Consider the following 26366-nt stretch of genomic DNA (forward strand, 5'->3'; position numbering starts at 1 on the left):
CGGCCTTTCGGAGTCTGCGTGATCTATTGGCAACGGCCCCAACATTGGATTATCCCGATTTTGATCGCCCATTCATTCTTGATACGGACGCGAGTGACACAGGTATTGGGGCGGTGTTATCACAGTCTAAAGGGGGTGTAGAGCGCGTTGTGGCATATGGTAGCCGAGTCTTGTCTCCTGCGGAAACTCGCTACTGTGTCACTCGTAGAGAACTTTTGGCGGTTGTTTTTTTCCTACGGCAATTTCGACCGTACCTTTACGGTCATTCCTTTGTTGTGCGAACGGATCATGCGGCCTTGCAATATGCACTTAAAATGGACCAGCCATCCGGACAGTGGGCACGTTGGTTGGACACGCTACAGGAATTTTCCTTCCAAATTCAACATCGGAAGGGGGTGCGCCATGCGAACGCTGACGCACTTTCCAGATTACCGCGGCGAGCCCCTTGCAAATGTGAGTCGGGGACGCATAGGTGTTCGCCGATTCTGAACCCCCCTCAGCCGCTTACGTTGGCCGTCGAGAAGTCGGATACTCCGATGGAACCGGGACCGACTGACGGGGTTTTGAATCTGCCGCGGTCTGTCTGGATTCGGGAACAGATGATGGATGAGTCGTTGTTGTCCATGCGGAAGCGGTCTACGAGGGACAATGGGAGTCCGAGTTCGGCTGTGGGGCCGCGAACCGCTCTCCGAGATGGTCTGCTTATGTGGCGAGAAGGGGTCCAGGAAAGCTGGCGTGTGGTGGTACCGACGTCGTTGCGATTCGAGTTGATTAGGACTCTCCATTGTGAGACACTCTTACATTTAGGGGTGCAGAAGACTTTGTTGACGTTGCAACGTCATTATTTTTGGCACGGCATGGCGACAGATGTCGTGGGGCACGTGCGCGCGTGCCCTGAGTGCGCCCGACGTAAACCGCCTAAACATCCTTACGTGCCGCCTCTCCAGTCGATTCAGGTGTCTCGAGTCAATGAATTGGTGGCACTGGACATATTAGGACCCTTCCCACCATCGGCGAGGGGAAATAAATATTTGCTGGTAGGGGTTGAGTATCTCTCCCGTTGGCCGATGGCCTGGCCGTTGCCCGATCAGTCGGCCGCAGCCATCACCGACGCCTTTTTGTTTGGGTACATTATGGATAAGGGGGCGCCTGAGAGACTCCTCACGGACCAGGGCCGAAATTTCTCTTCTAAATTATTGGCGGAAGTGTGCGCGGGCCTTGGGACTAAGAAAATACGGACATCCCCATACCATCCGCAGACGGATGGTATGGTCGAGCGGCTGAACAGGACATTGTCTGCCATGCTTTGCCATACTGTGAGTGAACAGCAATCAGATTGGGATCTGCACATCCCCGGAGTGCTTTCGGCGTACAGGATGACGCCTCATGCGGCTACAGGGTATTCGCCGTTTTACCTTATGTATGGTCGGGAAAACGTGCCTCCGGTGGATGTGCAATTGGGTACTGGGGTGAAGGGACCTCGTAAACCACTTCCTGAATACATTCAGGACACGGTTCGCCGGGTTACGGAGGCGCGGGAAAATGCCCGCGTAGCTACGGCCAAAGCCCAGGCCCGGAACGAGCGGTATGCTCGGCGGTCCGAGGGGGAGTGCCCCTGGAAGGTTGGAGACCTGGCCTGGCTCCATTGCCCGCAGGTGCGGCCGGGGACCTCTCCTAAATTGCACAAACCTTGGCATGGTCCTGTGCGCCTCATTGAGGTTCCCAATCCACAGTCGGCGCGCGTTCAGATTGGTTCTCGCCGATGGTTTGTTCATACGTCGCGGTTGAAACCATATGTTGCTCCCCTACGTGATGCGTCATCTCCCAATGTTGCCTTGCCGGGGTCTGTTGCCGCCGACTCTCCCCTGCCTGCGTCCACTGATCTTGCTAGAACGCCTGTCGTACCTGTTCCAGACAGGGCGGCCGTGACACCGAGGGGGACGAGGTGCCCTGCTCGGAGGGCGCCTGCCAGCTCTGCGAGACCTTCGAGCCCTGCAGCCCTTCTGACCCCGCCGCAGGCACATTCGAAGGACACGGCCAAGACTGATTCTTCAGGAACACGGGACGTTGGTGGACTTCCAACCGCGACAGGAGAATTACCCCCTGTCATTCATCGAGTTCCATCGCGTTCCCTGCGTTCTGCGAGCGGGCCGCCGACCGTCCGGGACGGTCCGGCGACCCGCACACGCTCTAAATCACTTACGTTTCGTTGATTGTATGTTGTGTTGTTGTTCTTGTTCTTACCCTTGTATTTATTGCATGCTTTCTGTACGTCCGTTGATGTTACTTGTTGTTATTGTTCTGTTGTTATATTGCATGCTTGGTGTCCTTTAGCGCGGAAGGTCGGTTCACCGCATTACGCTTTGGTATTGTTCAGCCGAGGTCGGCTGGGTTTTTTCTACGGGGGAGGGTGGTGTAATGCGGGCGTAAGCGACCTTCCGGATGTGACGTCACGGGGAGGCGGAGCCAGGTGACGTGGGTGAAAAGGTTGGGGTCCTTAAGTGGGTAAACCGGAAGGAGAAGGCAGTCGGAATGTGAATGGAAAAGAGTGGGGCCGCGCGGGCGAACGTGAGGAGGGGGCACCGTTGGCCAGCGGGAGCCAACCCCGGAGAATAGCAGGGAGCTAAAGGGTGGTGAGAAGCTGCGGAGAGTACAGCCAGGAAGGCTGTGTGTTAGAGGCAGCGGTGTGGCTGCAGAGAGTCGCAGGAGCAGGAAGGCTGTGTGTTAGAGGCAGCGGTGTGGCTGCAGAGAGTCGCAGGAGCAGGAAGGCTGTGTGTCGGAGGCAGCGGTGTGGCTGCAGAGAGTCGCAGGAGCTACGAAGAGAGAGAGAGAGAGACAGCACGAGGCTGTCAGCGCTGCGGAGTAAGCAAGAGGGAGAAGAGCAGCAGCGATTACAGCCAGGGGGGCTGAGAGTGAGTAACAGCAGCGGAGCTGCTGTGGGGGCTACAGGAGCGACAGAGGCCAACAGAGGGGCTGCTGGTGGAGAAGAGAGAGACATCGGAGTCAGCACTGTGGGGACTGAGCAAAGAGGAGACAGCCGTGTGGGTAATACAGTACGGACCAAATAAAGGACACTGAGCCAGAGATCGTGGTCAAGTCTTTTATTACATAAGGAACAAAACCGTTAGACTTCTCTACAAATCTGGCTGTCGCCTGATGAAGCTAGTTGTAATTACTGGTGAAACGTCATACTCAGATTGTAAACGTTGTGGCTTGGCTCTCCAACACACCGGTGTGCTGTACTAGTGACGAATTGGCATGTTTACGTGACAACCCTTACTAGTTGGCTGTGTTGGGTGGTGGCGGGTTTTTATGACACATTTATATATTTATGCGATCTAACCCAAAAAAAAAACTATATTATGGATATATTAAACGGTACACATCAATACAATACAATGCCTGATGTGTATTTCATTAACACTTATTTTAAAATGTGACACAAGCAAAACACATATTACATTCATCCACATAAATGGACCCAACATGTTATTTAACAAAATCAATGTAGAATACATGTCTAAATTAGCTTAATCTCTAAAGTTGCTTATTGATGTAAATAATTCGATTTTAAAACTTTAAAAAAATTACACCCTGAGTTTAACACCTGACGTCCTTTAACTATTACACACTTTAATGTGATCATATCAAACGAATGTGAGAATGCAGCTTCCGCGTGGGTACCTGAGGCGTTGAACATGCGAGAGCGCTTGCAGTAGTAGGCCACCTCCTGCTGGCAGTGCTCAGCCGAGGCCACAATGGCCGCCAGCTGTTCTGCGGTGGCGCCATAGGTGAATATCACAAGGAAAGGCTGCGTGACGTTGGCGCCCTGCACGACCGTCTTCTTCATGTTTTCGTGGGTCACGGTGGTCCATACCTTGTCCTCTGAAGTGCACATAGATATGCATCACGTCTCATTCCCGATATGGCAAGGGGACCTTTTTTTCTCAATAACATTTATTTTCAATGTTTGTGTAGAGTAATAGCACTGGCTACTGACGGAAAGTGATACTGACAGCATAGGGCAGTATACACGTCAGCACGCGACAGTATATACGAGGGGAAGACAACTAAAGGAAAGCTCAGGAAGGGGTCCATCTGGAAGCCACGGGAACCTGCTAGTAGGTTCCAGAAGGGGGGCATGGCGAGGGCGGAGTGAGGCCATGCCAGGAGGATAAAAGGGGCCCTGGGCGAGAGCTCGGGGCTGTTGCTGGAGGAGGATCCCCTCGCTGTGCTACTGTTCGTCACCATCGTCGCTGCCGTCTTCTGTTCGTCACCTTCGTCGCCGCCGTCTGCACCATCACTGTGCGCCGCTCGCTAGACAGCCTGCCAACTGTACTAGTTAAATAGTGTTGACCACAATAGATGGTTGTGCAATATATATATAAATAGTGTGCACCCATGTAGGGTGCGTGTAGTCTCCTTTGCGTGCAAGAATAAAGAAGGTACCTCAAATTATTCCTGTCTCCGAACTGCGTCACTACATTTGGTGTCAGAAGTGTCAAGAAAGAATTCTTCATGTCGAAAGCAGCGAAAAGGAAGAGGATGTTATCCCCCCAACAGCCCCGGAGTCCGGGACCCTGATCATGGATTTCATGGGAACGGTGCCTGCGGAGCAACGGGAGCAGGGCACCGGTTCTTTGCCGTGCAGCTGGTTATCTAGCTTGCTGCGGCTGCACCCGCTGGAGAAGTCGCGGCACAGGGGCTGCAGGCAGTCGGGATGCCTACCGCCACCGCGCCCGCGGAGGAATATCCTGCCATTTCATCCGTTGCGGGCGCAGCACAACTGGCGGCCACCATTTTGTCAAAGGAACGGGAACCGTTTGGTACCAAAATCGAGTTGCCCCTGGCAGCGCTCGTGGGAGCGCCATTCCAGCCAAGGAAATTGCCTCCGCGTGTTCGTAGCGATGGGGGGTGACTGGACGGCGTTTCAACGCCATTTTGAAGCGGTTTACATGTACGTCGGCTGGTCGGAGGCTCTACGCGTTCTGCCAACAACGCTGGATGATGACTCCTTGGCGGTGTTCAAAGCCATCCCGGAGGCGGACCAGGTGACTCTACTTCGAGCATATGCACAAATGACCGCCATTTTCGACCCGCTGTCCAACGCCCGCAGGAGGTTCTTCCTGCGAAGGTGGTGGGAGGCCGAGATTCCTCTCACCTTCCGCAGCGTGCTGCTGGCCCTGGTCCAAGCAGCCTATCACATGGACTGGGCGGCGCTCGACTCCCTGGCACTGGAGAGGTTGCTGTCGTTGGCACAGGAGTTGAGCGTCGCCCTCTCTATCACGGAGGAGGACGACCTATCATCCCTGAAGGTGGCCCGGTGTATACAGGTGCACCTTAACCTGCAGCAGTGGCCCACAGTGGCTGCTTGTGCGGGGGAGCCTGCGGATCTGGAGGGGCCTGCAATGAGGGAGCCGGAGCGGGCCTGCGCTTTATTTGTCCGGGGCCCACGTGAGAGGGAAGTCAAGGGACGGCATCCAGAGCGGAAGTTGTGAGGGAGGGACCCCCTTCCAGCATGAGGGTCCGCGACTGTCTGTTTCAAGTGCGGCCAGCCGGGTCACATCGCTAAGGGGTGCTGGAACAGCGCTGGATCGTGCACCTCGCCTTCGACGTCCTCCGCCCCGCTGACATCCGCTTCCCCGGCCTCACAGGCAAGTCACGACACATCAGACACTCGGCCGCAAATGTCACCTCACGCATCTCGGTTGTTGTGCGCGTCTGATTCGTACATCGCCATCCCTCATATTGTCTTGGAAGATGGGCGGCGGACTCCAGCATCGGATGGGTGGCCATGTTGTATAAAGCAGTGGAGTGAGTTGGTGCACCATGTTGTGGCAGCTGCGGCGGGTTCGTTGACGGTGGGTTTATTCAGGGTGTAGAGGTGAGGGTTCTGGTCGACACGGGAGCTTCGGCTCATTTCAGAGCTCATTTTGAATCTGTTGCCATTGAGAGCCTGTTGCCTCAGCTCGGTCACGAGTGCTTGCGTTGCCGTATACTGCGGGAGTTTGGGAATCATGGGACAAATAGTGGCGAGGGTCTGGATAGGGGAAATTGAGTTAACAGGGCCGGTATTGGTCTCCAAGACATTGGCTGTGCCCTGTCTTCTGGCCACAGATTTTTTTGAGGAGGATGCCCCTCAAGATCCTTGTAGATCAAGGGTATATCGAAATGCCATCGGGGCAGCAGTTGGTCTTCCTGAAGTCCCCTACTCGGCTGGCAGTGGCTAACGCTACAGTTCAGGCACTAGTGAGGGATTTGGTTACAATTCCGCCAGGTGCGCAGATGCTAGTGCCCTTATGCTACGGAAGCGTCTGGAATTGGCAAATTCCGAGGAAGGGGTCCTCTTAACCCCCTGTAATACAGCGACTCGGGGTCTCATGTTGGTGGGCGCTTAGACCATCGTGAGGGCAGACCAGGAGCCCTTTTTACAGGTGTTTAATTTGGGGCTAAGGCCCACTGTGGTCCAAGCCGGCACAGTTTTAGCCCATGCAACAGCTGCACACTGTGCGGCGGATGACATCGCTGCCGCGGAGGTCGTTGGCATGGTGAAGCAGGGAGGCAAGTCGGATGGCGCTTAGATAGAGAAATTGTGTTTGTAAAATTACGATTTGTCCCGAGAACAGCGAGAGCAGCTGCGTGCTCTGTTGTGGGACTTTGCTGATATTTTTAGCCAGGGTAAATTTGATATTGGCTGCAATTCGTTGCTGCAACACCGCATCGACACGTGAAAAGCAGCCCCCATAATACACAATTCTTATAGACTGAGCTCTAGGGAGAAGGACTATGCTCACCAGGCAGTTGATGAGATGTTGGTTGCAGACATTATCTCTCTGTCCACCAGCCCGTGGGGGGCTCCCATTGTTTTGGTTAAAAAACGGGACGGGAGTCTGCGCATTTGCGTGGATTTCTGAAAATTCAATAAAAATTTCTGAGGCTGATGCTTATCCGCTCCCTCAGATGGATGACTCTTTGGATGCGTTGTTGGACATGTGGTTCTTTTCAACCCTAGATTTGTTGTCAGGGTTCTGGCAGCTGCCCCTTTATGAGGAATCAAGGCCTAAGACCGCGTTCCGAATGCCGCAAGCGTTATTCCAATTTAACTATCTTCCCATGGGGCTGCATTCGGCTCCAGCCACGTTTCAGTGGCTGATGGAATTGGTCTTGGCAGATCTCCAATGGGACTCGTGCCTCATTTACCTGGACGACGTCATTGTGTTTGGACATATGTTCGAGGTACATTTGTGTCGACTGCGGTCAGTGATAATTAAAGTTCAGGCGTCCAATCTCAAATTCAAACCGCAAAAGTGCCATCTTTTACAAACATCTGTGTGGTATCTGGGCCATATTGTTAGTGTGTCCGGGATAGCAACGGATCCCAACAAAACTGCGTGCGTGCGCACATGGCCAACCCCCAAGTCGGTGGATGAGGTTCACAGTTTTGTCGGGATTGCATCCTACTATCGCCGGTTTGTCCCAAGGTTTGCGATGATCGCCAAACTACTCCACGCGCTGACTGCTAATGGCCAGAGATTTCGGTGGGGGGAGGAGGAAGGGGCCGCGTTTGTTATATTGCGTGATGGCCTCGCCAACGCGCCCCCTCTCGGCTACCCCAATTTCTATCTGCCCTTATTTTTTGGACACGGATGCCAGCGACACTGGGATAGGTGCTGCGCTGTGCCAGGTCGTGAACGACACAGAGAGAGTTGTGGCCTATGGTAGCCGTGTGTTGTCCCCCACAGAACAGCGCTACTGTGTGATGTGCAGGAAACTGTTGGCCATGGTTTATTTTGTCCAACAGTATCGGCCGTACCTTTATGGATGGGACTTACTCCCTGCATATTGACCAGCCTTCAGGCCAGCTGTCTCGCTAGCTGGAAATACTGCAGGAATATTCCTACATTGTCATTTACAGGAAGGGTGTGCGGCACTGCAACGCAGATGCGCTGTCCCGCCTACCACTGGGTAACCAGTGTGCGTGTTCTATGGGTGCGGGCCGGTGTAAGCCATCGCTGGCTGGTTCGCCTCAAGTTGTAGTGGCATCCGGCGATGCAGCACAAGTTGCGGTGGCTGCGTCTAGTGATGGCACACTGGGTCTCATGCATGCTGAGTGGGGACGGCTGCAGACAGGGGACTTCTCATTGTTAAAATTACGGCGCCGCGTTGGGACAAGAGGCAGTAAAACTGTTCCAGTGGGGGTCTCCCTTTTAGTCCTTCATGAAGGGCTTTTGATGAAATGGGATGAGGAGCGGCAGCGCTATTGTATGGTGGTGCCCACTGCCCTGCGGGGTAAGCTCACACGGCTAGTGCATGAGAAACTAATGCACCTCAGAGTCCGTAAACATTGTTAACACTGAAGCGGAACGTCTATTGGCCGGGTGTGACGGACGACGTATACCACCTGGTTAAAGGTTGCACTGACTGCGCACGTCGCAAACCACCATCGAGGTAGGCTCAGCCTCCATTACAATCTATCACTGTGTCTCAAATGAACGAGCTAGTCACACTGGATATATTGGGGCCGTTTTCAGGTTACCCAGAGGGGAAATAAATTCCTCTTATTCGGGGTAGAATATCTTTCCCGGTGGCTGATGGCTTGGCCTCTGCCTGACCAGTCGGCCGCATCCATTCCGATGCATTTTTGCATGGCTACGTCATGGATACGGGAGCACCTGAACAACTTCTCACAGATCAGGGGCAGAATTTCTCTTCTAAATTGTTACGGGAGGTGTGTGACTCCCTAGGTACAAAAAAAATGTGGACTTCGCCCTACCATTCTCAGACAGATGGGATGGTTGAGCACCTGCACAGGACTCTTAACATCGATGCTGTGCCAGAGGGTCAACAAGGCGCAGTCAGATTGAGATTTGCAAATCCCCGGTGTCCTTGCTGCATATAGAATGGCCCCTCATGCCTCAACGGGGTTCTCCCCATTTTATCTCATGTATGGGAGGGAGAGCGATCCCTCCGTGGAAGCTCAATCGGGCATTCCCTCAGGTAAAAAGAGGGCTGTCATGCCCATGCCCATACATGTCACGCTCAGGCGATTGACGGAGGCGCGGGAAGTGGCCAAGGGAAATTCGGCCAAGCGGCAGGCCGTGAATGAGAACTCGTGGGGCAGCGTGCGTCCGGGCTCCCATGGAAATCTGGGGACAGAGCATGGCTGCACTGTCCACAAGTACCTGGGTATGTCCCCTAAATGACACCAGCCATGGCGGGTCCCTGTTGAGGTGGTCGCATAAAAGAGGCCGCAGTGTGTGCGCATTCAGATCGGTCACCGTCGCTGGTTTGTACACCTATCATGGTTGAAGCCATTTGATCAACCCCGTATACATAGTTCATCTCCATCTCCAGAGTGGCCGGTGTCTGATGAGTCTGACGAGCCAAGGCAAACAAGCCCGGAGGTGGTGCTTCAAAAAGATTGCATTGTGTTGTCCACAGGATCCCTGCATCTGACGCCCGGGGAGCCTCCTACATCGGCTCCATGTGAAGGACCCCATGCGGAAGCCGGGTCGCCATCTACTACTCCCAGGGAGGGGCCGCACCCTTTAGGCCATTTGGGTGATGTCCCTGCACCCCACGGTGTGCATGATCCCGCTCATCATGGGGGACCGGCAACAAGGACTCTCTCCAAGAGCACTTCGTCGAGCGACGGTGTTGTCAACGCCGTGAGCCAGGTTGCAGATCCCGGTTGAAATGGGCACGCTCCCCGATGCTTGTGGGTATGGCGCGACCATGTGCATCGGGCGACTCTCGTTCTCCCCTTACCTTTGCGGTTCGTTTTTTGTGATGCATTCGGTGCAGATGTTCCCTGTTGTTGTGTTGATATTTAGCAGATATTCTCTGCCCTAACTCCACTGTTGGTATGTTGTTATGTCAGCCGGGACAGCTGTTTTTTTATGGTGGGGGGGGGGTTGATGTAGAGTAATAGCGCTAGCTGCTGACAGAAAGTGGTACTTACAGCATAGGGCAGTATACACGTCAGCAGGCGAGGGCGGAGTGAGGCCATGCCGGGAGGATAAGAGGGAGCCCTGGGCGAGAGCTCGGATCTGTTGCTGGAAGTGGATCCCCTCGCTGTGCTACTGTTCGTCACCATTGTCACCGCCATCTTCTGTTCGTCACCTTCGTTGCCGCCGTCTTCACCATCACTGGGCGCCACTCGCTAGGCAGCCTGCCAAATGTACTAGCTAGATAGTGCCGCCAACAATATAAGTTGTGCAATATATTGATAAATAGTGTGCACCCACGTAAGGTGCGTGTTGTCCCCTTTGCGTGCAAGAATAAAGAAGGTGCCTCAAACTATTCCTGTCTCCGAACTGCATCACTACATTTGTACAAAATATGATAGAGATGTCAACTGCCAAAATGGAATCTGAGGGGGATAGTGTGTTTGTTGGTGGACAAAAATTTCCGCGGCTGCCGCGTTGACATTAGCACTGTCACTGGGGGTTGTTTTCTCTTTAGCAGCTTCTGATATACTTTGCAAAGAAACCCAGTTAATTTTCTTGGTGGCTAATATCCACACATTAATGCATGCTTGCAGCTCTTTAAAATTGCAGGCTGCATGCCAGGAATTTTTTTTATGTTAGTGATGGCCAGACTTAATCTTGCAGAGTTAATGGTCAAATTATAAATGCTTTTGGACACTTGCAGAATGCCCTAAAGAAAAGCAATACACGATGCTATTACAGTGTTCTTTAAAAAAACTGCCCAAAAATCTTATATAATGGCCTCAATGCACTCCTACACAAAAGCGAGGAGCTTGGTCATTACACGGCTGTTGTCCCCAGCCTATTCACTATTTTTCGTGTGAAATGAAAATGAAAGTGTTGTGCTATTGGAAAACAAATTTTGGCTTATGAAAATAATAAACTCTTTGGTTATTTCGGTAAAGTCACATAGAAAGAAATTTAATAAAATAATACTAGATAACGACGTTTCGATTGCAACACAAGCAACCATCATCAGGTACAAATGAATGAGAAAAAAAATGTGTAAACTTGTAAATATAATGCAATACAACAGAGAGTGTCGGCTAACAAAATAGTCTAAAACCCCACCTAGTATATTACCTTCTTCCAAAGATTGCTAAATTTCAGGGAGAGACAAAACATAGACACGGAGACACACAGACAGACACACACACAGAGAGAGACACACACATAGGCACATCATAGTATGCCTATGTGTGTGTCTCTCTCTGTTTGTGTCTGTGTGAGTCTCAGTGTCTACGTTTTGTCTCTCTCTCAAATGTAGCAATCTTTGGAAGCACATAATCAACCAGGTGGGGTGTTGACTGTTTTGTTGGCCGGCTCTGTGTTGTATTGCATTATATTTTCAAGTTTACTATGTTTGTTTTTTCATTCATTTGTACCTGATGATGGTTGCTTGTGTTGCAATCGAAACGTCGTATTCTTTTATTATTAATTTAATTTCTTTCGACGTGACTTTACCAAAAGAACCAAAGAGTAATTAATGTAGTCACGAAAGCTTCGAATCTAGTTTAAAATAATTAACCTTCAACAGATTCCAAGAGAATTGAATAAATAATTGATGGTTTAATGGTTTACTTTCAATTCAAACATTTGACTTCATCTTTGGCCATGAAAGAGAAAATACACGACATAGTGCATTAGACACCTTACCTGTCATATTGCAAAACACCAGAAGGGCCCCAAGAGGACCGCTGCCATCAGGGTCCACCCAGTAGTGCCCAGATTCCCGGCCCAGGTGTTTGTATGCCTCACATGACAGCTCGTAGGCAGCTGGGTAAACAAAATACAAATGTGAATCGCAGGGTTACCAGTCTGCCTTTTCATTTTCTCCCGAATGCGGTGTTGTATATATAGGCCTTTTTCCAAAAATTTATATTAAGAATAATTCGGCCAATTTTTTTTCTTCTCAAATAATAAAAAAATAAATAAATGAGACCAATACTCTCAACTCCGCTACCCCTCACAAGCCACACCAAGCATCTGGAGGTCATAAAAAAAAACATTAAACAAACTTCGGGGCAAAAAGGGGTTAGCGACTATCTGGAAATCTCCAGGCTGCCAGATGACCATATGACATGACCTCCCCGGACGTTTTGGACAATTCACAAACAAATCTCCAGAGCACATAGCAGAGACAAACGGACGTTAAAACTCGCGTTTTCTTTAACAGTAAAAGTGTAAAAAGAACAAATCGACGTTATAGACTGCAGTCTATATTAGTGGCTTCGTTATTACTTATTTTATTTCACCCTTATTCAACTCATATATTATTTTGTATTGTATCTTTCTATCCATGTAACTTCACCAAGAGAACCAAGGAATGTAAATTCTGGCAGTCAAGAAAGTGAGGGCTTGGTTATATCCCCAGCCTCGGGATATCAAAATATAACTCTAGAATACAACACCGATCCCTGGCGACACAGACTTATAACAAAGCTTGGCAAAACCCTCGGAATAATGGTGGTAACGAGGGGCATTACGAATCTTGGTTAAATATAAACCAAATAATAACTACGAGATATTAGACGGGGGTAATTCATAAGAGATACAAGAAATAGGTCCAACACACACAAGACCAGATAATATGTATTCCATGGAATCAGAGCCTCCCTGGTCACCTTTGTCTTCCAACAATTTGACACAAACACATGGTAGCCATAAATACGTATGAAGGGTGTCTGGCCTCGAGATAACAAACACTATGAAAAGGAGGGGGGGAAATGCAAACAAGCATAAACGTTGACGGAAAACAGCCCGTCCGGGGTCATCAAGGAAAGAGGGGGGGGGGGGCAATCAGGCGCGGCCGCGGAGAGAGGACGTGACAGAGGGCATCTGTTTTTTTTTTCTCTCGCAAGAGACGCGCAGAGAGGGGAGGAAATTCACATTTAAGCACGGACACAGATCATGCAATTCAGTCTTGCAAAGGGGCAAACTCCGGGGTATGGCCTCGAGATCAACTATGGGTGTCGTGTCTTGCAGAGAGAAGGGACGATGTGTTGTTAAGCGCTGAGTTCGGCATGAACTGACAGTATCGCTGAAAGTTTATTCTACATTCATCCTGATGTTTTGAGTCGCTTGCGGAATCGAGGATTGCGATAAGTTGTATTGTACTAAGCTATCAGAGTTATGTAAGAGGTGTACTAATACAATATACAAGTTTTGAGAGTGAGTGATCCACCCAGCGACGAGCAGCTCACAGCAAGAGCCCTCTTGGAAGAAGGGCGGAGAGCACGAAAGTTGAGCAACGACAAGGCAAGCCCTGAAGTAAGGGCGGGTGTCCGTGCAAAGCTGGCAGCTGCCCGCCAAAGGAGAGAACGGAGCAGTGGAAAGAGCCCGAGCCAGCGCAGCCCTGAAGTGAGGGCGGGAGAGGCACCAGTGGGTGCCCGTGTGAAGCTGGCAGCTGCACGATAAAGGAGAGAGCATGGAGAAAGCAAGGAGAGAGAACGGAGCAGTGGAAAGAGCCCGAGCCAGCGCAACCCTGAAGTGAGGGCAGGAGAGGCACCAGTGGGTGCCCGTGTGAAGCTGGCAGCTGCACGCCAAGGGTGAAAGCAAGGAGAGAGAACGGAGCAGTGGAAAGAGCCTGAGCCAGCGCAAGCCCTGACGTAAGGGCGGGTGTCCGTGTGAAGCTGGCAGCTGCATGATCAAGGAGAGAGCACGGAGCAGGGGAAAGAGCCTGACCAGCCGCCCGTGAGCAAGAGTGTCAGCGCCAGCGAGAGCGCCGTGGGTTCGACCCAAACACCGACAAGCACCAGCTGGGAACCAAGACAAGAGTGAGGAACGGCGACCAGCAGACGAGCTGCGCACGCTATCTGACGACGGAATCATCGCGCACCGCCGATGGCGAGCATCGCGCCAACTCAACCAGCAGTGGAGAGAGCTGCAACGCCAAGAGGAAGAGTGTTGGCGCAGGCAAGAGTGCCGTGTGTTTAATACACACACACACGCCGTCCCAGCGGCCCTGCTGGGAACCCGAGGTATTTTCAGCACAAGGAACGCCGTACCGCGTCAGCCGCCAAGTCAACAATTGATCAAAGAAGACACACGCACACAATACGCATATCGGGACTAATAAGATTGTTCCAAAAAGTTATCTTTGTGTTTCAAGAAGGGTTGCCATTCCAAGGTGGTGCGTTAAATATCAACTGATCGTGAAAAGCATTGCTGCCCGTCGAGTTAGATGAATACGATTGTTAGAAGTATTTTAGTCATTCGTTTTCGTTAATTGCATAATCTTGCCAATTAATTAATTGACTTATACTTTTGCCTTCGGCAAATGTTTCTTTATTGCCGTTCGTATGAATATCGTCGCATGCATGTTTAAGGACGTTTTCCTATCGCCGTATATGCCCGCATGACTCCGAGGAATTAGTCAAATGTTCTGTTACCCAGTTAACAACGTAATCATTGAGGGTTAAATGTACGGATCAATGAGGAGAACATCTCCAAGGGTACTGTGTTGACAATTCCAAGAATAAGAGTTTGCATATTAGAGTGTTATGTTTTTGGTTAAAAATTAAAATTGCTTCACACAAAAGAGTCTGAGTGGTGCCCTTCCTAAGTTAATGCATAATAATCTTAATTATAAGAACTGTATCCTGCAGTGAGATTTGAATTTGGAGACCTGACATAAACACACTAAGACATAATCAGTAAATGTTAAAGCGAGAATAATTGTATTATCCCGATTGATAATACAACCCTAGACAACGAAGCCGAGCTTAATTTAGCATACTTACATCACACTTGTATAACTTCATACAATTAAATGTATTATCCCGATTGATAATACAACCCTAGACAATGAAGCTAAGCATAATTAGTATAACTACATATATTAGCATAATCGTATACACTCGCATAACATAAGAAGATCACCTCCATATTTTACATAATGTATGTGTATACTGGCATACATTAACATAATCTCGGATTAAATTTCGATTTAAAGCTTTCGTGACTGCAGGGATTCATCTTCTTGGTTCTTTCGGTAAAGTCACGTAGAAGGGAAGTAATAAAATAATAAAAATAAAACATAATAAAATAATTTTCACGACGTTTCGGCCACAACGCAGGCAGCCGTCCTCAGGTGAAGACCAGGTCTGTCGGGGAGACAGCGTCTGAATGAAACACCACCACGCTTGGAGCGTGTATTTAAGCTGGGTTGGAAGGGGGGAAGGGCGCCTTGACAAAATAATTTGCATATGAAGAGGAATTTAGAATATTTATGGGAAATGCAGGTATGTGATTAGTACTACTTGTGAAATGCGTAGGAGGTGGGCAGGGGGTTTCAAAGTCATATTATGCCCGTGTATAGGGTGGTGTATAGTAATACAGTATATAATTTAATGTTGGGTTTGTCTATGGCAGCATATAGTACGGGGTAGACCCGTGTGATGTTAGGGAAAAAAGTTTAGCTGGAAGCATATTCTATTTTTTGCGACATAGAATTGTAATGTATTACTTACTGTTAGTTGCTCAGCTTATTGGAGAGTATATTTAGTATACCGATGATACTATGTAGTTTATACGTTAGTTTTTTACGTGGTTGTTTAGTCACTGCAGCTACATACTATTAACATTCCTTCCCTTTATTAATGCTACTCCTATCCCCTCCCTTTGATGCTGTTAATCCTGCATAATGCACGGGCATAATATGATTTTGAAACCCCCCGCCCACCTCCTACGCATTTCACAAGTATTATTGTTATTAAAATAATAATAATCACGTTTCACTCAGAAATTAGCAAAAGTTACAATTCATTTCAAAATATTAAATTACAATGACTATGTACAGTATGATATTTTATGTTTTCATTTAGAAATATGTACGGCATCTAATAAATATTTATCTAGATAAGTAAGTGGGCTTTGGAAGGACACGTTACTTGCAGGGGGGGATGATGGCCAATGGTAAAGACTGATGATGAAGTGGCATCCAAAGGTCGGGAAACGCGCCTGAGAAAACGTCCCACATGGAGATGGAGCAATGAAATCGGCTCGCACGCGGGAGCCAGATGGACTGTTACATTGCGTGACCATGAGGGATAGCAACAACTTTGGAATGCTTTCATCTCGCAGTGGATATATCACCGCTGCTGATGGTTATGTAAATCAACGTATAACTATTTAATTTGAAAAACAATGTGTTCCCTTGCATTGCTTATTTATTAAGTAAAATATCACATGATATATCTGTGGTGATGGTATTGGAGTGCGCGCACACCAAACGCCGGATAACTCCCGTACTTACCTGTGCGGGGCGGTTGTAACACATCCCTAGCCGGGGCCTCTCTCGAGGGGAGGGGGAGTGGTGCTGGGATCCCACAGAACCCCCGCCCCTCGGTGGGGAATCGTATAAAAGACGGGGGCTCATGAGCGAGAGGGCAGTTGGGACCCGCTCAAGAAGAAGAGCCAGTGAAGACTGAAGACCAGCTAGCTAGACTCTGGAACTCCTCTGGGTCGCTGTCCTTCTAAGGGCCGACCAGAGCAAGCCCAGCGGTGCGACCCCAGAGCCGCGAAGGTCGATGTCCTTCTGAGGGCCGACTTCATGTGGCTGGTGGTCGAGACCTGTGCCGAAGCTGAGCAAGGTCAGTTAGGTCCTTGAGAGGACGAGTGTGAGAGTAGGTGGGAGCTAGCCTGGGAATACTTCCAGCTGTACCTCCCTAAGTGTTAATAAACGTGTACTGCCTCAAGTCCGACCGTCCCTGTCGTCACTACATATCTACACAATTAAAGCCAATTACAGTTTGGCACTGCTCTAAATTAACTCTATTGAAATTTACTCTAATTATGGATAATTTAATTTGCTGGAGCTCATTTTTTTATGCTATCCAAAATTTTAAGGTTCAAAGGAAAAACATTTAATGGGCACAGATACAGTGAGGGAAAAAGTATTTGATCCCCTGCTGATTTTGTACGTTTGCCCACTGACAAAGAAATGATCAGTCTATAGTTTTAATGGTAGGTTTATTTGAACAGTGAGGGACAGAATAACAACAACAAAATCCAGAAAAACGCATGTCAAAAATGTTATAAATTGATTTGCATTTTAATGAGGGAAATAAGTATTTGATCCCTCTGCAAAACATGACTTAGTACTTGGTGGCAAAACCCTTGTTGGCAATCACAGAGGTCAGACGTTTCTTGTAGTTGGCCACCAGGTTTGCACACATCTCAGGAGGGATTTTGTCCCACTCCTCTTTGCAGATCTTCTCCAAGTCATTAAGGTTTCGAGGCTGACGTTTGGCAACTCGATCCTTCAGCTCCCTCCACAGATTTTCTATGGGATTAAGGTCTGAAGACTGGCTAGGCCACTCCAGGACCTGAATGTGCTTCTTCTTGAGCCACTCCTTTGTTGCCTTGGCCGTGTGTTTTGGGTCATAGTCATGCTGGAATACCTATCCACGACCCATTTTCAATGCCCTGGCTGAGGGAAGGAGATTCTCACCCAAGATTTGACGGTACATGGCCCCGTCCATCGTCCCTTTGATGCGGTGAAGTTGTCCTGTCCCCTTATCAGAAAAACACCCCCAAAGCATAATGTTTCCACCTCCATGTTTGACGGTGGGGATGGTGTTCTTGGGGTCATAGCATTCCTCCTCCAAACACGGCGAGTTGAGTTGATGCCAAAGAGCTCCATTTTGGTCTCATCTGACCACAACACTTTCACCCAGTTGTCCTCTGAATCATTCAGATGTTCATTGGCAAACTTCAGACGGGCATGTATATGTGCTTTCTTGAGCAGGGGGACCTTGCGGGCGATGCAGGATTTCAGTCCTTCACGGCGTAGTGTGTTACCAACTGTTTTCTTGGTGACTATGGTCCCAGCTGCCTTGAGATCATTATTGACAAGATCCTCCCGTGTAGTTCTGGGCTGATTCCTCACCGTTCTCATGATCATTGCAACTCCACGAGGTGAGATCTTGCATGTAGCCCCAGGCCGAAGGAGATTGACCGTTCTTTTGTGTTTCTTCTATTTGCGAATAATCGCACCAACTGTTGTCACCTTCTCACCAAGCTGCTTGGTGATGGTCTTGTAGCCCATTCCAGCCTTGTGAAGGTCTACAATCTTGCCTCTGACATCCTTGGAGAGCTCTTTGGTCTTGGCCATGGTGGAGAGTTTTGAATCTGATTGATTGCTTCTGTGAACAGGTGTCTTTTATACAGTAATAAGCTGAGATTAGGAGCACTCCCTTTAAGAGTGTGCTCCTAATCTCAGCTCGTTACCTGTATAAAATACACCTGGGAGCCAGAAATCTTTCTGATTGAGAGGGGGTCAAATACTTATTTCCCTCATTAAAATGCAAATCAATTGATAACAATTTTGACATGCGTTTTTCTGGATTTTTTTGTTGCTATTCTGTCTCTCACTGTTCAAATAAACCTACCATTAAAATTATAGACTGATCCTTTCTTTGTCAGTGGGCAAACGTACAAAATCAGCAGGGGATCAAATACTTTTTTCCCTCACTGTATAAACTCATCCAGATATAAACTCATCCTCGTTGTTTCAGCCTTGTTGAAAATAATATTTACACTGCATTCGTTTCTTGCCTACATCTCTAAATTAGAAAAAAATTGAAAAACAAATGTGCAAGTTGTAGTCCCTTAACATTTACACAACATAGAAATGAATTACAATTATGCTGAACTTATACTGAACACAATCATCATAGGCCTTTGTGTCTTGAGAGACAATTTCTTTTGCGCCTTACGAGGTCAGCTGGAGGTTTTGCTTAGTAGGCCAATCCTTGAGTGGCAATCCTTGCCACAACAATTGCAAGTGAATGCGGTGGCAGCTCTTGTTCTTTACGTCGCTCCCTCTTTGTCTGCCAAGCGGTGTGTCTTTTCTCCTCGCCTCTCCTGAGGCCTGTTTTCACAGCCTGCTGCCAGCTGAGTCGGTCACCGGCAGTTTTCTCCCAGTCATTTGGGTTGATGTCGAAGCTCTTCATGTCCCGTTTACAGACATCTCTGAAGCGCAGGACCGGGCGACCAGTGACCCGTGTGCCTGATGCCAGCTCGCCATACAAGATATCCTTGCGTATTCTGCCATCCTGCATGCGGCGCACATGTCCAAGCCATCTCAGGCGCCTATGACTGAGTAGAGAGTATATGCTGGGAATGTTGGCCAAGTTGAGGACTGAGGTGTTTGGAATGCGATCTTGCCATCTGATACCAAGGATGTGCTTGAGACATCGGAGGTGGAATGTGTTTAATAGATTTTCTTGATGGGCGTATGTTGTCCAGGACTCAGATCCATAGAGGAGGGTGCTAAGGATGCAGGCCCGATACACCTGCACTTTGGTGTTGAGCGTTAGAGATTTGTTCTCCCACACTCTTTTGGTCAACCTGAACATAGCTGTAGACGCCTTCCCAATGCGCTTGTCAATCTCTGTGACAATGGACAAATTGCAGGTGATGGTGGAGCCCAAGTAGGTGAAGTCCTGAACGACTTCCAGGGTGTAGCTGCCATTATTTATGGAAGGGGTGTCTCTGACATCCTGACCCATAACATTGGTCTTTTTCAGACTGGTTGTCAGGCCAAAGTTGTTGCAGGCATTGGCAAGGTGGTCGATGAGTGTGCAGACCTTGTTTTGTGTGAGCTGTCAGTGCAGCATCATCAGCAAATAAGAGTTCTCTGATGAGGACTTTGCAGACTTTGGTTTTGGATCTGAGACGGCCAAGATTGAAGAGTTTGCCATCAGATATTGTATGAAGAAAGACTCCCTCTTCTGCTGTCCCAAAGGCATGTGTGAGCATAAGTGAGAAAAAGATGCCAAACAGTGTTGGGGCAAGCACACACCCCTGCTTTACACCGCTGAGTATGGGAAATTCCTCTGAGGTGGTGCCGCTGTGCTGTATTGTTCCTTTCATGTTGTCATGGAAAGAGGAGATGACTGCCAGCAGCTTCGGTGGGCAGCCAATCATTTTGAGGAGTTTGAAAAGGCCTCCCATACTGATGAGGTCAAAGGATTTTGTAAGATCAATGAATGCCAAGTACAGGGGCATTCTCTATTCTCGACATTTCTCCTGTAGCTGATGCAAGGAGAAGAGCATGTCAATTGTGGAACTTCCTGCTCTGAAGCCACACTGATCCTCAGGATACATCCTCTCAGCTAGTATCTGTAACCTGCTGAGGACCACACGGGCAAAGGTTTTCCCCACGATGCTCAGCAGGGAGATTCCACGGTAGTTATTGCAGTCCCCATGGTCACCCTTGTTTTTATATAGGGTGATGATGTTGGAGTCTCTCATGTCTTGAGGCATTGCTTCTTCCCAGCACTGGCATATAAGTTCATGGAGTTTTGTGAGGACGGCGGGTTTCGCACATTTCAGTACCTCAGGTGTGATACCGTCCTGTCCCGGGGACTTGCCGCTGGATAGTGAGTTGATGGCGTTGTCCAGTTCCTTCAAGGTTGGAACATTGTCCAATTCGTGTATCGTTGGTAAAGGCCTTACAGCAGCAAGGGCAGCTTCTGACACACCGTTGTCTCGTGAGTAGAGCTCTGAGTAGTATTCTACCCACCTGGCCATTTGCTCTTGTTTATCAGTGATGATGGCCCCTGTGCTGGATTTAAGGGGGGCCGTCCTCCTGATGTTTGAATCAAAGGCTGACTTGATGCCTTCATACATGGCACGGATATTGCCAGTGTCAGAGGCGAGTTGGATCCTACTGCTGAGGTTCACCCAGTAGTTGTTGGCGCAGTGTCTGGCGGTCGTTTGAACTGCACTGTGGGCAGCTTTCAGAGCCCTTAATGATCCTGAACTTGGGACTTGCTTGTACTTCAGGAGCGCCATGCGCTTGGCTTGGAGGATGGGTTCCAATATAGCCAGGTGTTCCTCAAACCAGTCTGTGTTCCGCCTTGTCTGCTTACTGAAGGTTTTGATGGCTGCATTGAAGATGGGATCTCTGATGTATGCCCACTTTGTCTCCACGCTTCCATCTGGTGTGTCGTGTAGGGACTGCTCAAGGCTGTGTTGGAATGATTGAGTGAGCTCTGGGAGGGAGGTCTTGGCAGAGTTGATGCGTAGGTAGCGCTTTTGTTTGAGGCGGTGTATCTTTTTTGGGCGTAGTCTGACCTTGCTGGATACCAGCGAGTGATCAGTGTCACAGACTGCGCTGTGGTAGCTGCGTGTGATGAGTACTGAGTTGAGGAGGGCTCGTCGGGTGATGACGAGGTACAGTTGGTGCCAATTAAGAGACCTTGGGTATCTCCATGATACTTTATGGCACGGTTTTGTGAGAAAGAATGAGTTTGTGATACAGAGATTGTGGTTTGAACAAAGCTCCAGTAGTCTTTGGCCACTGACATTCATATTTCCAATGCCGTGATAGCCAAGGCATGCGGGCCACAAGTCGTGGTCGGCCCCAACAGAAACGTGCTCAGAGCTGGGGATTTTGCTAATAATATTGTGAAGCTCTTCATAGAACTGGTCATGAATCTCCGGAGGTGAGTAGAGTGTTGGGGCGTAGACACTCAGGATGTTTACATGGCCAGAAGCAGTGAGCAGTCTCATGAGCAGAATCCGCTCGGAGCCTGAAGTCGGGGGTTCTATCATGCCAAGGAGTGTGTTTTTGACAGCAAACCCAAGACCGTGTTCCTTGGTTCGTTCTGCTGTTTTCCTTGCCAGTAGAAAGTGTAGTCACTCTCTCGTAGTGAGCCACTGCCAGCAAGCCGGGTCTCCTGCAGTGCTGCAATATCCACATAAAGTCTTGTCAGCTCCCTGTCGATAACTGCAGTCTTGCGGATGTCCTCAATCTGCAATAGATCTTCGGAGAGTCCAGAACACATTGTACGTACATTCCAGCTTGCAAAATGAAGGGCTGGAACCTTCTATCGTTTTGTTTTGTTTTTGTCTGGTGCAAGTATTGCAGCCCACTTGTCTGGTGATGAACCATAAGCTCCAAGCACCCATTGGAGCAGGTGAGCCGTGGCGGGAAAGCACCTTATTGGCCGGGGGCTGCCCTGCTTGAGGCGGGCGGTAGCTATCCATTGGGGTGCAATGACCCCTCCCACCGACGATGGCAACCCGTGGCGCCCATTTTTTACGCCAATCTAAAATGAGCTTATAACCCGTGACTGCTGCCATCCGTGTTTCTTGGCCACAATTAGGTGGCCGAGGAGTGTCCTTTCCCCATTTTTGCACCTCTTGTTGGCGCAAAGCCTGGGCAGGTTTATTCTGGAAATCCTGGGTTGCCCATGCGTCAGGATCCCCCCCTCGGCCTTGCTGGTAATGTCCAAAGGAGTGCATAGCACGACGTTCGGTACCAGTTTGGCTGCAGGGGCTGCCGGGAATGTGCCGCAGTGCGTCACAAAACCGCCTGAGGGGCCCCACTCCTGATTTTCTGTCGGGGTTTACTCCCTTAGCCATTGACTCTCCTGAGACACTCACAAGGCAGTGAGAAAACCGCGTAACCCTGGGAGGGGCCCTTACCAGGTACTGACAGCCGGGCCAGCTGTGCCTGGGACTCGCGTAAGGCAGGGTCGTCACGCCCTGAGGTAGTTTATCACAAACTACCCGCTACCAAAACTGAACACAATGCACTACTTTTAATTGTATATTCTAATTATTGCTACAAAATGCCTGCTTTCATTATATAAATCTAAGAGGTTGTTTAAGAATACCAGGAAATAGTTTTAAAACTCCAAAAAAGGCAGAAATCAAAAATGCTGCTCCAGAAATGAACCTCATGGAGGGACCCCGGGGTCCCATAATCCCCCGGCTCTCGCATAAACTGCGTTGCGACGTCATTTTATGTCTGTTGAAGGCAAACGATACGGCAATATATTCCTCTCGACGAGATCTACATGATACACTAATCAAAGTTTTAAGGTTTTGTTTCTTATGCGCATTCGTCCTCGCTGCACTTGGACTATGGCGTTTATGTGTGCGGTGAGACGGAGTTTCTATTAATACATTAATTACGATTTTTATTTCCGTTTATTCGGGACCCTGGGGTGCATTTGATTAATTATCTTCCATGTTCATTCATCCTCAACAAAATAATCGTGGTTCATCCATATTGATTGTGAATACTACTTGGCTAGTAAAAAAGAAACAACTGGTGGCCAAACATTAGTGTAGAAATTGAAAAAAAATCGATTGAGATTTTAATCTTGAGAATGAAATGTAGCACTGAGAATAGGGTTTCCCCTTTTTTCTGGCAACAAAACAGGTGTTAAGATGTTAAAACACCAAACTGAAACCTTTTACAAGGAATCATGTCTCCATTAACCACAATACTTGTGGTCAGAATGAAAACAAAAACATACTCTGATAATTATCAGAGTTGTGTTTTTGTTTGCATTCCGACCGCAGGTATTGTGGTCAATGCAAACATGACTCCTTGTAAAAAAGGTGTCAGTTTTGTTTCCAGATAAAAGGGTAAAAAATAATTATCATATTTTGCTACTGGCAAAGGAGGTTCCAATGGCATATCAAGTCAGTTACCCAAGAATATACATTGTGTTAAATTGATCCATACTTTCTGTTTATACTGTATGCCTCTATTAAAGATGAAAATTGAAGGACTGTCTTCCGTTGACTTTGTAGTAGAGTTGTTTGATGGCATGGATGCAGTACAGCAAGTAGGTGCCTGTACTATCTGTGCAGCATATTGGCATTGTAACATTTGATGCATTGGGTTTATAGGCTATTCCAATTTTCTCCCACAGCCAAATATCAGAGTGTAAGGCCCTGCTAGAGTCTTGGGAATCAGTGAGGCTCTTACTCATCATTAGTACCAGCCTTGGTCAATCCACTGCTGGATGAAGGTCTCCCCAAGCTGACACCACAGATCACCATCCTGCAATGTAACAATGTGCCAAGGACCTGCATAACAAACTGATTTAATAGTCTATCTTCCTGGTGGACAGCCTGTTTAAACAAACAATTTACAGCCATCTGAATGGATCATGCAGTGGACTGCATGGCTGTGGTGTGAGAGTCTGCTGCTGTATTATAGACACTTACGCATGTGGCAGGTGCTGCCAGTGTAACTGGTGCCTTGGCAGTCACATGAGAAGCCTCCCCACGTCTGCATGCAGCGCCCTCCGTGCTCGCAGTGATTGGGCAGGCACCTGCGCAGCCACACACAGCCCGCCGACATCCGTAATACTGACTGCCGGCAAAGCTAACTCCCACCAATTCATCAATCAGCCCCAGAGCACTAATGCTATAGTTGTGGCCCAATTATTGTGTTGTGCCGGTGATGTGATCATGAAGAAATGTACGGACTGCATTCTAATAAACCAGACCACATGTGCTCTTTCAAAGAATTTAGCTTCCAGATCTTTCAAGGTTAAAATGTGTTTTTTGTATATTTTATATATTTGTTGTTGGCTGTCTTGACATAATAGACATTGCTGGATAACTAAATAAAATGGATCATATTAGCAATAGACATATTTATCCAATGATGAATAAAAATACAAATGAATTAATATTTTTAGTTCCATGCAACATAGTGAAATGTTTGTTGGAAAAAAGATACAACCTGTTTACCACGTGCTATGTCCTAAGCTTTTTTTCCAAGACAAAGATGACATTTTATTCTCAAGTCATCACGTAAATCACAGCGGTTAACCTGACCTGTCAGTGATCCCACACAAGTCAAAGTGCACGTTGATGAAGGTGCCCAGCAGGCCCTGCTGGAGCAGCGTGATATCCACTGGCTGGTTGTCCATTTGAATGAGCCGCATGCAGCCCAGGAAAGGGGCCACAGCAGACTGTGGGTACCCTAATGGACAGGGGAAGAGTGACCCGACGACGTGACGAGCAATAGACAACAGAAACATCAGCACACATACAGGCGTTGGCTGGGTCATGTAGCACCGCATGCCGAAGCAGCTTCTGTTTTGATAGATAGAGATAAATGGGCTCAGCATAGGCTAAAGAAGAGATGGGCTTATGCGGTACAGGAGAATATGGAGCTGAGAGGACTTGCAGATGACTGGTACCAGCGGTGCCAAGATCAGTGAGATTTTTCGAATGCGTGGTGTATTATTTTAACTGAATTCTCACTGATTTTCATCTTGATAATAGGAGCGCCAAGCACACTCTGAAAGTGACCTATGACAATACTGTGTGGCACGACCCCACTCTAACCTATCACGAAATAAAGCTGGACCATACGATAAACTTCCATGACCACCTGAAAAAGGTAGCCGCCAAGACCAAAACAAGGGTGAACCTGTTCCAGAAACTGGGAAGGACAAGTTGTGGAGCATCAGCACCAGTGCTACGGACATAAACAATAACCATTGTATAACCATTGTGTAGGCGAATACTGTGTACCAGTATGGACCAGAAGTAGTCACACTCGACTTTTTGATGTCCAACTGAACACTGCTATGCGGTGTATCACTAGAACCCTCAAGTCGACCCTAACACCCTGGCTGCCCGTGCTGTGATACGTCTCTCCCCCACCTATCCCCCGCAATGCTGCAACCCTCCGGAAAGCCTTGCAAATTGAGGAAAACAGTCGCCTTCCAATTCATCAGGACCTCAATAACGTCCCTCGTCATTGCTTGAAGTCACGCAAGTTTTGGACCCATGCTCTTAACCTTCAACAATGCAGGTTCAACCCCGATGAAACTTTGAGAGCTAAATGGAGTTCAAAAGAACTCACAAACACCTTGTGAAAGACCCAACGCAGAAGATGCTTGGATTTGATCATCCACAAAGCTCATGGTCCAACGTAAATCGCATCCACATATACCATGGCAAATGTGGATACCTGATGCACAAATGTAAAATTTAAAACTCTCCAATCTGCGACTGTGGTCATCCAGAACAGACCATACAACATATAACGACGCAATGCCCGATCCACAAATACGAAGGAGACATTACAGCGATACACTCCGTTGCTCCTGACGCAATTGTCTGGCTTGACAATCGCATCAATACAACCCTGTTGTAATTGCATTTTACACTGGGTCTGCATTTCATTATTTTTTGCTTTATACATGGTTTTCGCCTTCGAAAAAAATGTACTATTCCTAGTGACCTCGCCTCTTTCTAAATACGTGATTGATGGTGCATATAAAAATATAATTATGTCATTAGCATTAACACACTTGGCTTCTCTTTGTCTCAAAAACACTGGATTACACTTAACCATCTTAGAACTACACGTGGGAGCAGCTGCTGCCTCCTCCATAAGTGGGGCATTAAGGAGTTACTTAATTGTGACTGTGGTAAAGTGCACCTGATCACTCACATCACCAATCACTGCCCACACATGATTTTGCAGGAGGCACAAATGGAATTCATATGGCTGCCCAGATACCAATGAATGGTTTTTCAAACTCAACACATACAAGTTATAAATTTGACCCTTGCTTTTTAAATGCCAAGAAAAAAAAC

The 26366-nt window shown here is 48.3% G+C and overlaps 1 protein-coding gene across 1 annotated transcript in view; it reads right to left on the bottom strand.

Annotated features, from left to right (window-relative positions):
• LOC144717812 (contactin-associated protein-like 2) overlaps positions 1-26366 on the bottom strand; it is a 191865-nt gene that overhangs the window by 74616 nt on the left and 90883 nt on the right. Inside the window, exons 10-13 of the mRNA XM_078593481.1 lie at positions 24588-24735; positions 23970-24076; positions 11646-11765; positions 3685-3885 (exon numbers count right to left, since the gene is read on the bottom strand). Of these exons, the coding sequence (XP_078449607.1) occupies positions 3685-3885; positions 11646-11765; positions 23970-24076; positions 24588-24735 (576 nt within the window). The remainder of the gene's footprint in view (positions 1-3684; positions 3886-11645; positions 11766-23969; positions 24077-24587; positions 24736-26366) is intronic.

The sequence above is a fragment of the Lampetra planeri genome, chromosome 1 (assembly GCF_965212315.1).
Source record: "Lampetra planeri chromosome 1, kcLamPlan1.2.h2, whole genome shotgun sequence".
Lineage (NCBI taxonomy): Eukaryota > Metazoa > Chordata > Hyperoartia > Petromyzontiformes > Petromyzontidae > Lampetra > Lampetra planeri.